Raw genomic sequence first — 12,898 nt, forward strand, 5'->3', positions numbered from 1 at the left:
CATAACATGCCTGTTGCTTTGGTTCAGGAGGAACTGTAAAAGGCTCTGCGTAGCCTTACTGAACGTAATGACAGATCGAGCAGCATGCGGGAGTTATGGAAATGTTGAAAGGCAAATAGCATCATATTGAATATATCAATAATATAATATTATTCAGACAGACAGAATGCAATGATTGGACAATATATATATATATATATATATATATATATATATATATATATATATATATATATATATATATATATATATATATATATATATATATATATATGTTTAATATTTAGACCCCTTTTATTGACTGCTATCAAATCTTAAGAGATTTCAACCAGTATAACAAATAATGTTTGTAAAACAAATCACCTACCCTATCCCTTAAAGACATCCTTGGTATGGTACCAACCAATAATACCAGCTTCCTTGGTAATTGTAAAATAGCAACATAATTGCATTTGGACCATATTATGCAGTTTTTGAAACCTCTGTTTTCTACAAGAGAGAACGCCAGCGGTAGAAAATGATTTTAATGATAATCAATTGTACTACATCTCCCCCTGCTGGTGATTTCAGTTACACACACGTAAATGAAATAAATCTAATGCCACAGGTGAACTAGTACCATTGGAAATAGGATATATATTGGTTCATAACGTTCCCATACGTGTGAAATACACATTTCTATATTCAATCTTATGTAGAAAAGATAAATATCAGAATTAAGTTTGAAATGCATTTAATGTTCTCGTGTGTGTGTGTGTGTGTGTGTGTGTGTGTGTGTGTGTGTGTGTGTGTGTGTGTGTGTGTGTGTGTGTGTGTGTGTGTGTGTGTGTGTGTGTGTGTGTGTGTGTGTGTGTGTGTGGCGGACTCTAGTGCATCATACACTGCCACCGAGTGGCAAGCCTTTGTATGTGAAATGTTCCCCCTCCAAACCACAGACCGTAAGCTACAAACCAAGACTCTGTAATGTAAAAAAAATTAAATAATAATAAATTAAAACAGTTGTAACATTAAGCAACATCTGAACCATTCATGTATGATTGTTGCATTTAACAAGTAGGCCTATTTATTTTATTTAGAATTGGGAGGAAATTCTGATATCTGTCCTCTAAATTGGACTCATCAGTAGCTTATTTCAGTTACAATAGGCTATATATACGTGTACAATATTTATTTACTGTGACTTAAAAATACTTCACCTGCAACACCCTATTTTTTGGCTGTACATTTTTTTAGTGTTAAGATTGTAATTTGAAGTTGTCAAAAAAGTAATCTGATTTGGCCTATAAATACATTATACTTGTACTACTTGTAACATCTAAAAGGTAATGTGACTCCTGCATTACTTTGTTACATCAAAAAAATAATTTGTGTTGTCTTGTCACGTAATGCACATACGCTATGCCCTCAATACTGCTCATTTCAGATGAGATTTGAAAACACGTGATCGCTAATTTTTCCATTCTGAAAATCAATATAGGCTATAGATTTATATATTGATATACATCTGAGGTTTTCTCTGAAAGAAGAGCTAAATTTGCCAATTTTGAACATAATCAGAATGATCAGCTAATAAGGGTAAATAAAATCAATGTGGATTTAGGAGTTGGAGTAGATTTTCTGTTATAGCCTAGGGAGCGTGAGCATGCCTCCATGAGTTGGGTTTCCAGAGTTACTTCCATATTAAACGCCAACAGTTTTAGAGATCATTATGATAGAGTCACGTCATGCAATATCAAATATGGCATTCAACTTGTGCGAGTCGCTGTCTGCTGCTCAAACGGCATCAGACTCAATTGCGTTTACCGCATTATATTAGCTGTATTATTTTTTTGTACATAATTTGATAGTTTTCACGTGATTTTTTTCATTGGTTTGTTAAATACACTGTATAAATGTACTACTATGTTTAATACAGTTTCTCTTTAGTTAAAAACATAATACTGTCAACTCAAGTGGACATCTAAAAATCTCTTTGTAAAATGTATGTTAAAAAAAAGAAAAATAATTATGCCCTAAGAGCAATAAAAACGCACAGGGGGAAGAAAAGCCTGACTGTGGTGGTTACCACTCATGCGTGAAAGGGTTAACCCCGGATAAATAAATTTGAAATGAAACGAAAGGAGTGCGAAAACGTCGGAGGAAATGACGTTAGAAAGGTCCTCTCCCTAAGTGCGCACTGTACGATCCATATTTTCCCTCCGACAGACTCCAAGCGTTCCCCTTCCACAACTATCTTTAGCAGTCCCCATAGGTTAAAGTAACGGCGCTCAATACAAGAGCAAAGATAAACATTTACATGCATACTGACTCTTAATACATCTCGATGGACCCCTCAGTCTGAATGTAAACACGTCCTGACACCACGCATGCGCACTGAGTCAAACGCACTCGTATGTTGGGACATTGTGCAGATTCAAGCCTGCAAATGGGGGACAAACAGCAATAAAAGTAAAGTATAAAGCTATTTAAAGACGCGTTTATTTTGATCGTTAAGGGTTTACCCTGGGTTAACCCGTGACTATGTAAGAAATGCGACATAGAGTAGATTCAGACTGAAGTGTGCAGCGAAAACGACATAACCTCGTTTGCTAACAGCGGCTAGCTAGCAATGAGGATCAAAATGGAGGCGCGCTATTTATTATTAGCTCAAGTTAAAATGGTTCATACCTCTTGAACAATGTGCATCATAGCATTTAGTTAGAAGATTCACATGTTTGGTTAGTACTGGTATAATTGATGTGTCCATGTCTCCCCTCCAAGTCCAACCGGTAGTGAGCTGCAGTGATCTGTTGTTTATGACCAAGCAACTGCTTTTTAAGCTTATAGACAACTTGTATCGTACGATATAGTATGTGTATTATTATTGTATTATGTAATTTGAATATAATATGTATTTTTACTACTACTATAAAGAAGCAGGTTGCAGTCATGAACGATATGCTAATTTGCAGTCTTCATATTTCCACTGCATTCAAGGGAATCTTTAAATAATAATTACCCATGTACATATTTGTCACTTTGCTATAAAATTGATTCTAATTGAAAATTTCATATTTTTCCCCCCACCGGTACAGGTCTGCAGACACACATTTGTTGATATCAACTCTATAGTAGCCATGGTTCATAGAGTAGAAGTTTCTTTTCGCCATGAATATGCGACCTGAAGGCTTTTCTAAAGTTGGATTGTACTCAAACAACTGTGATTTCAACCCATCTCAAACAACACACCCAGTTAGTGTCCGAAAAGAGCTCAGTGATCCTCTTGGTGACACTCCAGACAGCACCAGACAACATCTGATCTTGGACAAGACTTTTGGTGGGAAAGCTGAACGGACTTCATTGCCTTTAAAGCCTGGCAGAGAGTTGGCTGTGGCTTCAGAGGCAGGCTCTGTGGGCACAGAAACACTGTCATCTCAAGCTAAACAAATGGGGGGTGAAGGCACCCCTGTAAAAAGTAAAACTCCTCTTGGACAAACCAACACCATTGATAACAAGCCAGAGTTTGTATCCATGAATTCACATAGTAATTCTAGAGACCCTGTGGGTGAGAAAACTGCCAAAGGGTTAGAAACCATGGGGGCGTCACATGAACACTCGGAGGGTAAAAAGACAAATTTGAGGAAGATAATGGGTCATCCTCAGACACAAGCCACCTGCCTTAAACAACTGCTTCTGCTTCAGCTGGACCTAATAGAGCAACAACAACAACAGCTGCAGACTAAGGACAAGGAAATAGATGAACTCAAATCAGACAGAGACACTGTATGTATACTACCATTAGGGTCTGTGATATTTTGTTATTCAGCAAGGATGCATTACATTGATCAAAATACATTTATAATGATACAGCATTACTAAAACAATGTTGTTTTGAAATGTCTATTCATCAAAGAATCCCAGAAAAACATGTATGGCTGCTAAAAATTCAGCTTTGCAATAACATAAATAAATTAAAATTTAAAATACACAGTATAACTGTATTCTTGATCAAATAAATGCAGCCTTGGTGAGCATATTAAACACCTTATAGACCTCAAACTTTTGAATGGGAGTGTAAGATTCATGGTTTGAATGTGAACATGGTTTCATGTTGTTTCCTAATGTATTTGTCCTGCCTTGGAATAGCTGCTTGCCCGTATTGAGCGGATGGAGCGCCGTTTGCAGTTGTTAAGCAAGGAACCACGTGACAAAAGGCTCTTCCAGCCATTAGAGAGATGGGTCCCTGACACAGATGACTTTTGGGAATCAGATTTGGGGGACAGCCCTCAAACTCAGGGATCCAAGTCAGGTGGCAAAGTGCAAAAGAGGTAAGAAGGTGAAAATCACCTGTTAGTGTGGCGGCACAATTCTAGAGATAACTAAACAAAATGGCCTGTAATTACTAGAGGTTCTGACAAAATATTAATTGCTGCACTCTGTTTAAAATATGCTTAATTGGTTTGAATGGATGGTTCAGTGACTCACTTATAAATACTTCTCTTGTTTCATTACTGGATGAATCAGCATTTTTTAACAAATTTCTTGAATGAATGACATACATTTTTAAGTCACTTGTCACCACCTAGTGCCAAAACGATGTAATTGATACAGGCTTTATTTGAAGCTTCAAGGTGCTTTCAAAAGAATTTTCTCTATTTTGATAATATGAATATTTGTATCACATAAATATTGATAATGTGTTTTTGAAAAAACTGTGAAGCAGCAGCATGCAAAGATTTGAATGTTTCGTTGTGATTTTGTCAAAGGTTTAATAGACATAGCCAAATCTTTTTTTATTAATAAGGAATTAGGTGGGGTTTTTATTTAAGATCACTTTTTCACATTTTCTTTCTTCTTGTGGCTTCTGCTTGACTGATATAACCTGTAAATGATCTGTCTAGGAAGATGAACTTGTTAGACACAAAGATGCAGAGGTCAAGGGGTAAGGCCTCAAGAATGACCCCCCCAAAATCAGATACAGGAGAAACGTCGCCATGTCAGCATGACCTGCGAAGCAAAGAGACCCCGGAGAAGACGAACGTTTTGAAATCGTCCGGACAGATGGACCTGCATCCAGAGGGAGAAGACAGCAGGGAAACCGAAGAGCTTCCGTACATGACAACGACCGAGATGTACCTATGCTGCTGGCAGCAACCTCCGGATTCTCCTTTACAGGAAGAGTGTCCAAAGAAAGAAGAGGATGTTGCAAGTAAGTGCCTGGTTCAAATGCAAAATGGGCATTATAAATATTGATTTCCAAATTCTAATATAAAAATATTTAATTAGTCCCATCATGGAGGGAAAACATCATGGATCCCCTCCAGGAGGAGGATGCTGTTGACATCCCTGAAGTAAGAGCCATCGTTTGTATCATATATGTATTATACACAAGTCTTAAAGGGATTGTTCACCCAAAAATTAAAAAGTTATGTTTATTTTATGTTGCTTACCCCCAGGCCATCCAAGATGTAGGTGTGTTTGTTTCTTCAGTAGAACACAAATGAAGATTTTTAACTTCAAACGTTGCTCGTATAATGCACATCAATGGGGTGTAATTCTATGAGAGTAAAAAACACAGACATACAAAACGATTGGTTTGTGTGAGAAACCGAACAGTATTTACATGATTCTTACCTCAAATACAACACTACATTCAAAAGCCACAACCGTGCCATCACTTCCTGCAAGTGAGGTCAAATGTACAAGATAGAAATACACCCCATTGACATGCATTTTCTGAGCAACGGTTGGAGGTAAAAATCTTACTTTGCGTTCTACTGAAGAAACAAACACACCTACATCTTGGATGCCCCGGGGGTAAGCAGATAAACATACAATTTTCATTTTTGGGTGAACTATCACTTTAATGATCTTAAGCATGTCATTTATCCATCATTTGTTTTTGTAGAATCTTGATGACGGCGTGTTTCTGAAACGGCACGCAAAGTTAGAACTTGATGAGAAGAGACGAAAAAGGTGAGATTTATTTATAGAAGATGGTTTTCCTGATCTGTGTTTGTGGCATCAACACATTTTAACCCTTTTATTTTGTTTTTTTTATGTGCATGATAAAAGTGTACACTACCGTTCAAATGTTTAGGGTCGCTAAGATTTTATGCTCACCGGGGCTTGGTTTATTTGATCAAAAATACAGTATAAACAGTAGTATTGAGAAATATTATTACAGTTTACATTAACTGTTTTCTATTTAAAAATATGTTGAAATGTAATTTATTTCTGTGGTGGTGCAGAGCTGAATTTTCTCAGCCATCACTCCAGTCTTCAGTGTCACATGATCCTTCAGAAATCATTCTAATATGCTGATTTGGTGCTCAGGTAACATTCATTTATTATTATCAATGTTGAAAACAGTTGTGCTGTTTTCCGTTTTCTTTGTTAAATAGAAAGTCCAAAAGAACAAAATGTTTTTTGAAAAATACGTTTGTAACAAGGTACTTTTGATCAATTGAATACATCCTTGCCGTAAAAAATTACTGACCACAAAATTTGAATGGTAGTGTATGTCTATAACACTGTGTGTGCATTAAACAAGCACATATTGTTCAGTTTAAAAAATATTGGGATATTTACTTGCTTAAATTTCATATTGGGCATAAGTCTAGTTAATTCGAGCTTAAACCTCCACACATGCTGGAATAAACCTTCCTATATATGCATAGAGAATATAAAGAAATAATTTTTTATGGTCAGACGACCTCCCTCAACTGACTGAGTAATTTTGTGGTAGGTTATCTTCGCAATAAAATAATATACTTTAAATGAATAACAAAAAAAAGTTTACAGTTCTTTTATGATTACAGGCTGTTTAAAACAACACACAACCTGTGTAATGCTCTTAATATTCTTGCTTTTTTTCTCCTGTTAGATGGGACATTCAGAGAATACGTGAACAGCGTATGCTTCAAAGACTGCAGCAACGCATGGAGAAGAAAAAAACGAATGTTCCAGAGAGCGAGCCAGAAGTGTCCTCATTTCATCCTGATTTGGAAAGTGGTACGAGCCTTAGAAAGATTCATTTGATAAAATATTATTTTCTCATTCTAAACAAAACAGCTGTTATCATATTATATACTATGATTTCACTGCTTTTCCCTTGTATAGTGGAGGCCATCCTAGTCACACCCTTTCTGCCAGTAGTGGCATTTGGACGGCCTTTGCCCAATATACCTGCACAGTAAGAGCCTTTTTTCTTTTTGAAATATCTTCTGAGTAACATGTTACTGCTTTTAAGTACTGTTTAAGTGCCATTATAACAATCATAAGGGAGAGTGAACATGTCGGTCCACTTTTGTTGTCTGCTAGGAACTTTGAGTTGCCCTGGCTTGACGAAAGAAGCCGATGTCGCGTTGAAAACCAGAAGAAACAAACCCCCCACAGGACCTGTCGGAAATAAGTCGCACCCATTCTGGGCACGCGTCCGAGTTAAATGCCACACAGAGGAGTGCTACTTCATATCCAGTGGCAGAACATGGGGTTAAAGGAGGCAAAACACTGTTTGGGCGAGAAGAAAATGGCAGCATTACAGCGGAGTTTTTGTTTTAACCGTGCCCTGAAAATAAAGCAACAACTGCCCTGTTAAACTGCTATTTTAGTTCCATCACAATCAGTGTGTGGCCTTGATTTCATTCTTTACTTGTATTCCAGTTCTGTGTTCTTTCACTGCGCGGCTAAGTGATATTGATTGTTGCAGGCTCCACTGCAAATACTGTTTTAATGTGCACTAAACTGTTGTTATGGAGTATTGCTGCACATTTGCATGTAGTTGTGTTCAGAATGACTTTAAAGAGCTTGTTTTGTTTTTGAAAATGTAATTGTGCATGAATGTCTTGATAAATCCTCTGCCTCAAAATGTACATATTTTTGTAAGCATAGCATAGTCATTTAGAGGAAAAAAATATTGGCAGGATTAGAGTGAGGATGCTAAAATGTTTTGATGAATGACCCTTTGTAAAGGAGTAGCAGGTGTTTGTTTGTACGGCATTTTATGGTTCTCTGAAGCTGTTTGGCATCTCATGCAGGTTTAAGGACAATGACCTTAACATTATTTTTGGATCGATTAGTTGGTCTGTTGATTTTTTTAATTTTATTTTTTATACAACCATTTTCTTTAAACCTCATCCTGGTCCAAAAGTGTTGCTTGTCTTTATGAATTTCACATAAATTCTGTGCCTCATGGGATTCATTTCAGGGCCTCTAATGTGTTTCCTAAAGATATTCAATTCAAATTTCACTTTTTTTTGTGTAGATGTGTTGATTTTGTGAACACCACACACATCAAGGTTCTTTTGTTTTTTGTGAATGTGTTCAACTGGACTGATGTAAATAGCTTTGCTGACGGACATTGGCTGTAAATAAGGAAAATGTTGCTGTTATTTTTTTATTTAATGTCAGAAATGTTGTATGTCCAGCATAGATATATTGATAGCATTATTTACAAAATAAGAATTTTTGTTTTTCAAAAAAATAAAAAGTAGGTAAAACTCAAAATGTCTTATATCCATTTGGTTCTACTGTTATATTTCTTCCCAAATCACCTAATTTGGGAGATACGCATTATATTGAAGTGAATTTGCCAGCCACAAGGGCAAGATGACGAGAAATCACATTTACTCACAGACTTTTTGATTATTATATAAACAACTTAATTTTATGCAATTAATGAGAAATACCCATGTGTGCAATATTTTATCAGACATCCATTGTAATGAAAGTGTAACACCAAATGTCACGGAACGTGTGCAAAAAAGTTTATTGAACCAAAACAATTCAAAATAAGAAATACTTTTTCCAAAATATACCACCTTTTAATTCACCATGAGATAAATACACTAAAATTATTTAATATTTCTTTAGATTGTTTTGTGACAAAACGAGCTTTGGAAAACTGCATTCAAGATTCTTTTAAAGGAAATGGAAGTTATTGTGGAGATCATGAGCGTATATAGTTCTCTGAACAGGTCTGGGACTAGAGATCAATCACTTTGAGAAACAAATATATATACCACCACATTTATTATATGAAGGTATTTACCACTAAAAGATCACAATAAAAATATTATTAGAAGTTAATGATAGTATAATAGCACAGGTATTTCAAAGTGAATTCTCTGATGTGCTCTTGGAGTGACTCCACTTTGTAATACATATAAAAGATTAGTATCACCATCTGTTTATTAGCATTAAGAGATGATGTATGATAAACCAAATTTTATTACAATGAAATAGTGTTAAGTTTTCCTTAAGTTGGAATCTCAGGGTAAAGAGATTCTTTGTTTATTTTATCACCTTTAAAAGGATTTGTCTAAACAGGAGCAGTCTGATCCATTACATCTTCATTTGGGTTACGTGTTTGGTAACATTTATACAGCACATATAAAAAGAAGACAGAAAAACAAAAAGGACGCATTAAAGCGTCAAATGTCAGAAAAAAAACAACATTCACATCCTCTCTCTTTGCATCAGTCTACATTTTAGTGAAGCGAGCTTTGCGTGAACATTTCTGAATCAAAACCTTCACTGAAAGTCTTTCTCAGTCTCTCCTGAGGTTGTTCAGCCTCTCCTCTAAGTCAGCATCAGCATCTGCCAGCGTAGGCTGCGGTTCAGCTTTCTTCCCAGCTGCAACCGAAAGGCTCCCTCCAGTAGAAGGCAGGTCTGTTTGAATTAAATTAAGTTAATATGAGAATGACTTTGGGTTTAACCTTAAGGCATAGTAACTGGTGTTTTTTTTTTGGCTTACTTGAAAGTTCATCAGACAGATTCAGACCCAGCTCGTCCAGAACTTGAGAAACCACAGCATCACTGCATTTGAAGCAAAAAAGGTAAGGAGTGCAACAACTGATATGGAGACTACACTACTGATTTTGTTATGTTTTTGAAAGTCTCCTTCACTCATCAATGCTGCATTTATTTGATAATTGTAAAATAGCTGTTATACAGTGGTGGCCAAAATTATTAGAACACTTGGCATCCGGGAGTCGTCTTTTTGGTTCTGGATATATTTTCCAAGAGGACAATGATCCAAAACATTCTTGTAACTATTGCCGGAAGAACCTGCGACAGAAGGAATCTGCTGTATCATTGAAAATGATGGACTGGCCCCCTCAAATTCTGGACCTCAACCCCATCAAGCACATTTTGGGCGAGTTGGAAAATAAACTGGACATATCTATTGAAGGCTACAATCAAAGGAAAGCCTTTGGCTTCAGTTGCACAAGGCATGGGATAACATTAGTGTTGAAGTTCTCAGAGAAAATATATTAAAACTATGCCAAGAGATGTTCTGCTGTAATTGCTGCTAAGTTAAAAGAAGATAAAAACAGAACGACTCACTTCATCTAGTAGTTGATGGTAAGAGCAATCATGTGCATGTTTTATGAACATTATGTAGTGAAATCATGTTTTGGAGGCAAAAAAGGTTAATATTTTCAGATCTGTCAGGTTTCCTAATAATTTTTGCTAACATTGTATATAATAAATATTTATTCCCATGATGACAAAGAAGAATTTTTAGTTTTTTTAGTGTTCAGAAATCAGAAATCATCTTAATATGCTGATTTGGTGGAATTCTCACCTCTCCTCTTCATCGTCTTCATCTCCCATTGCATCATCGATTGCATCGTTCATCATCTCCTCCTTCATGTCCATGATTTCACTTTGGCGCTCAAACTCCATCATGATCTTCTGAATCTGTGGCAACTTCAACTGCATTGAGAGAAAAAGGAATTCACATCAAACAAGCTGTGACGAGACAAATTAAAACAGAATGCTATTGCAAATATACCTGTCTGTTCATGGTGGCCATAGCTTTGGTGACTCCTTTCATGGCCTGTGCCATGCTGTTGTTTGATTTGAGGGTTTGGATTTTAAGGCTGACAGCTTGAATATTGGCTCTCATCATGATGAATTTCTTAACATATCGTCTTGTGCGGACCAAGTCCTTAGCCATGATCTTCACAGCATCCTGTCGGAAAAAGAATATTACTTGCACTCAAGCAGGACTTCATGGACATGTCAGTATCAGAGACATGTCAAATTAAAACTCCTAACCATCTGTCCTTGTTTAGCCATTTTCTTAATGTCAGCAATTATTTTCTTCTCCTGTTGCTCCAGCCTCTGTCGTTCTCTGTCTAGATCTCGCATGGCTCTATTTAGCGCTCTCTGATTCTGTCTGAGCATTTCCTCCGGGGTCTTTCTCTTTCCAAACAGGAACTCCATCTGACATGGCCAAATGCAAAAAAAAAGAGGAAAAAAAGGTTGTTAGGTGTTTGAAGGAAAGTTAAGGGTTTCAACAAACTGATAAATTATATAAGCTGAAAATGTATGTCACAGAACAAAATCAGATTTCCATATGTGACCCTGGACCAACAAAAATACTAGCCAGCAATACACTGTATGGGTCAAAATGATAGATTTTTCTTTTATGCCAAAAACCATTAGGATATTAAGTAAAGTTAACTTTCCATTAATATATTTTGTAAATGTTCTACTATAAATACATCAAAAATGTATTATTAGTAGTAATATGCATTGCTAATGACTTATTTTGGACAAATTTATCTCTCAAAATTGATTGTTTTAATTTTTTAATTTTATTAATTTTTTTTTACAAACATTGCCCTATTCTAACATAACAAACGTCAATGGAAAGCTTATTTATTCAGCTTTCAGATGATGTATAAATCTCAGTTTTAAGAAATTTACCCTTTTGGGTCCCACAGTAAGTATCGAGCACGTGATGCTATGACATCATTCTTTGCAGGTATGTCATACCGTGAACAAGTGGTTTCTATATAGCCATTAGCTGCTACTCCCAAATTAAAATATTTCAACGGCTATGAATCAAGTGGCATCACCCCTACTGAAGTCGTCATATTGTTATCTTCCATCTCAATTTAAGACAGAGAAAAAGTTGAACACTTATATTTAGCTTTGATATATGATACTGTTAATGACAACAAACAGCGCCATATAGCACAATACACCCTGAAACTTACTCAAGAGGACACCGATAACCCAGACTCAAACTTTGAAAAATTACATATCAAATGATTATCCTTTTATAAAATAACCAAGACTTTTCCTAAATAATATTAATAATAATGAGCTCAGTTGCTAAAATTAGCTCAACAAAAGAATGAAAAGCTAGAGGCCATTCTCGCTGTCGTGTTTACCTTGCCTTTTCTATGTGGAAAACGTCCACCGGAGACAAAAGTAGCTAAACAGGCCAAATATCACGCCGTCGTTTGTTTCTTCAATTCCTTATTTAAAGTTACAGTTCGTCGATCCACCCGATTGTTTTCCCCACTTTAGCTTCTTCCGCATATGAATGTCAATACTTCCTTTGTAAGAACTACGTCACAGGAAATGCGTCATGCAATACTTTTCAACAAACAAGTATATTTATGACAAAAAGGAGTACATTTATGACTAACTAATCTTAGAAATTACAAATTGTTTTGCAGTTTTCTTGTGCTATATGAACATGTCATTTTTTAAATAAGTTTTATATTAATTTGTGTAAATTCAGCTTTTTTCTGTGGTCCTGAAAGATTTATATGAGTACAAACAAAACAGCTTTTTAAAAAAAAAAAAAAAAAAAAGTTTTATTTAATACATTTAAGATTTTGTTAGTATTTAGCCTATTATTAGTTTATTTTTATTTTGGTAATTTTATTTAAATAGATTGTATATATTATATATGTACACAATTGGCCTTTTTTCATGTAATTGCTGTTCGAGAATTCGTAATTAAAAAATGAGATTTATGACTGTTATAAATTGTTATCATAATATTGTATTGTTATTGTATGACTATTTATCAAATTAGGTATTATGTTCTTTTTACACAAAAATATATTTTACCGTATTAAATCAAAGATATATTTTTTGAAAATATTAT

At 35.5% G+C, this 12,898-nt stretch overlaps 2 protein-coding genes across 3 annotated transcripts; one reads left to right on the forward strand and one right to left on the reverse strand.

Annotated features, from left to right (window-relative positions):
* The first annotated feature begins 2,226 nt into the window (after positions 1 to 2,226).
* Positions 2,227 to 8,495, forward strand: msl1b (MSL complex subunit 1b). The gene is made up of 9 exons (XM_067429322.1): positions 2,227 to 2,448; positions 3,075 to 3,762; positions 4,126 to 4,307; positions 4,881 to 5,188; positions 5,266 to 5,330; positions 5,888 to 5,955; positions 6,866 to 6,993; positions 7,102 to 7,174; positions 7,303 to 8,495. The coding sequence occupies exons 2-9, from the start codon at positions 3,148 to 3,150 to the stop codon at positions 7,391 to 7,393; spliced, it is 1,530 nt and encodes a 509-aa protein (XP_067285423.1). The 5' UTR covers positions 2,227 to 2,448; positions 3,075 to 3,147; the 3' UTR covers positions 7,394 to 8,495.
* A 235-nt stretch (positions 8,496 to 8,730) lies between these two features.
* chmp2a (charged multivesicular body protein 2A) lies at positions 8,731 to 12,352 on the reverse strand. Of its 2 annotated transcripts, none has more exons than XM_067429324.1 (6): positions 12,176 to 12,352; positions 11,047 to 11,214; positions 10,781 to 10,960; positions 10,571 to 10,701; positions 9,737 to 9,798; positions 8,731 to 9,651 (listed from the first exon to the last, which is right to left on the reverse strand). In XM_067429324.1, the coding sequence occupies exons 2-6, from the start codon at positions 11,212 to 11,214 to the stop codon at positions 9,530 to 9,532; spliced, it is 663 nt and encodes a 220-aa protein (XP_067285425.1). In that variant the 5' UTR covers positions 12,176 to 12,352; the 3' UTR covers positions 8,731 to 9,529. The 2 variants fall into 2 exon arrangements, with proteins under 2 accessions (XP_067285425.1, XP_067285424.1); XM_067429323.1 differs by having other exon boundaries at positions 12,171 to 12,349.
* Between the last annotated feature and the right edge of the window lie 546 nt (positions 12,353 to 12,898).

This window comes from Pseudorasbora parva, chromosome 21 (assembly GCF_024679245.1).
Source record: "Pseudorasbora parva isolate DD20220531a chromosome 21, ASM2467924v1, whole genome shotgun sequence".
NCBI lineage: Eukaryota > Metazoa > Chordata > Actinopteri > Cypriniformes > Gobionidae > Pseudorasbora > Pseudorasbora parva.

Bases quoted from the DNA above. Each gene is read 5' to 3' on its own strand.
- msl1b (XM_067429322.1), top strand. From the start codon at position 3,148: ATGAATATGCGACCTGAAGGCTTTTCTAAAGTTGGATTGTACTCAAAC. The intron at 6,994-7,101 runs GTACGAGCCTTA...TCCCTTGTATAG, and splicing joins TCATCCTGATTTGGAAAGTG to TGGAGGCCATCCTAGTCACA. The intron at 7,175-7,302 runs GTAAGAGCCTTT...GTTGTCTGCTAG, and splicing joins TTGCCCAATATACCTGCACA to GAACTTTGAGTTGCCCTGGC.
- chmp2a (XM_067429324.1), bottom strand. From the start codon at position 11,214: ATGGAGTTCCTGTTTGGAAAGAGAAAGACCCCGGAGGAAATGCTCAGA. The intron at 10,961-11,046 runs GTTAGGAGTTTT...TTTTTCCGACAG, and splicing joins TGGCTAAACAAGGACAGATG to GATGCTGTGAAGATCATGGC. The intron at 10,702-10,780 runs GTATATTTGCAA...CTCTCAATGCAG, and splicing joins TGGCCACCATGAACAGACAG to TTGAAGTTGCCACAGATTCA.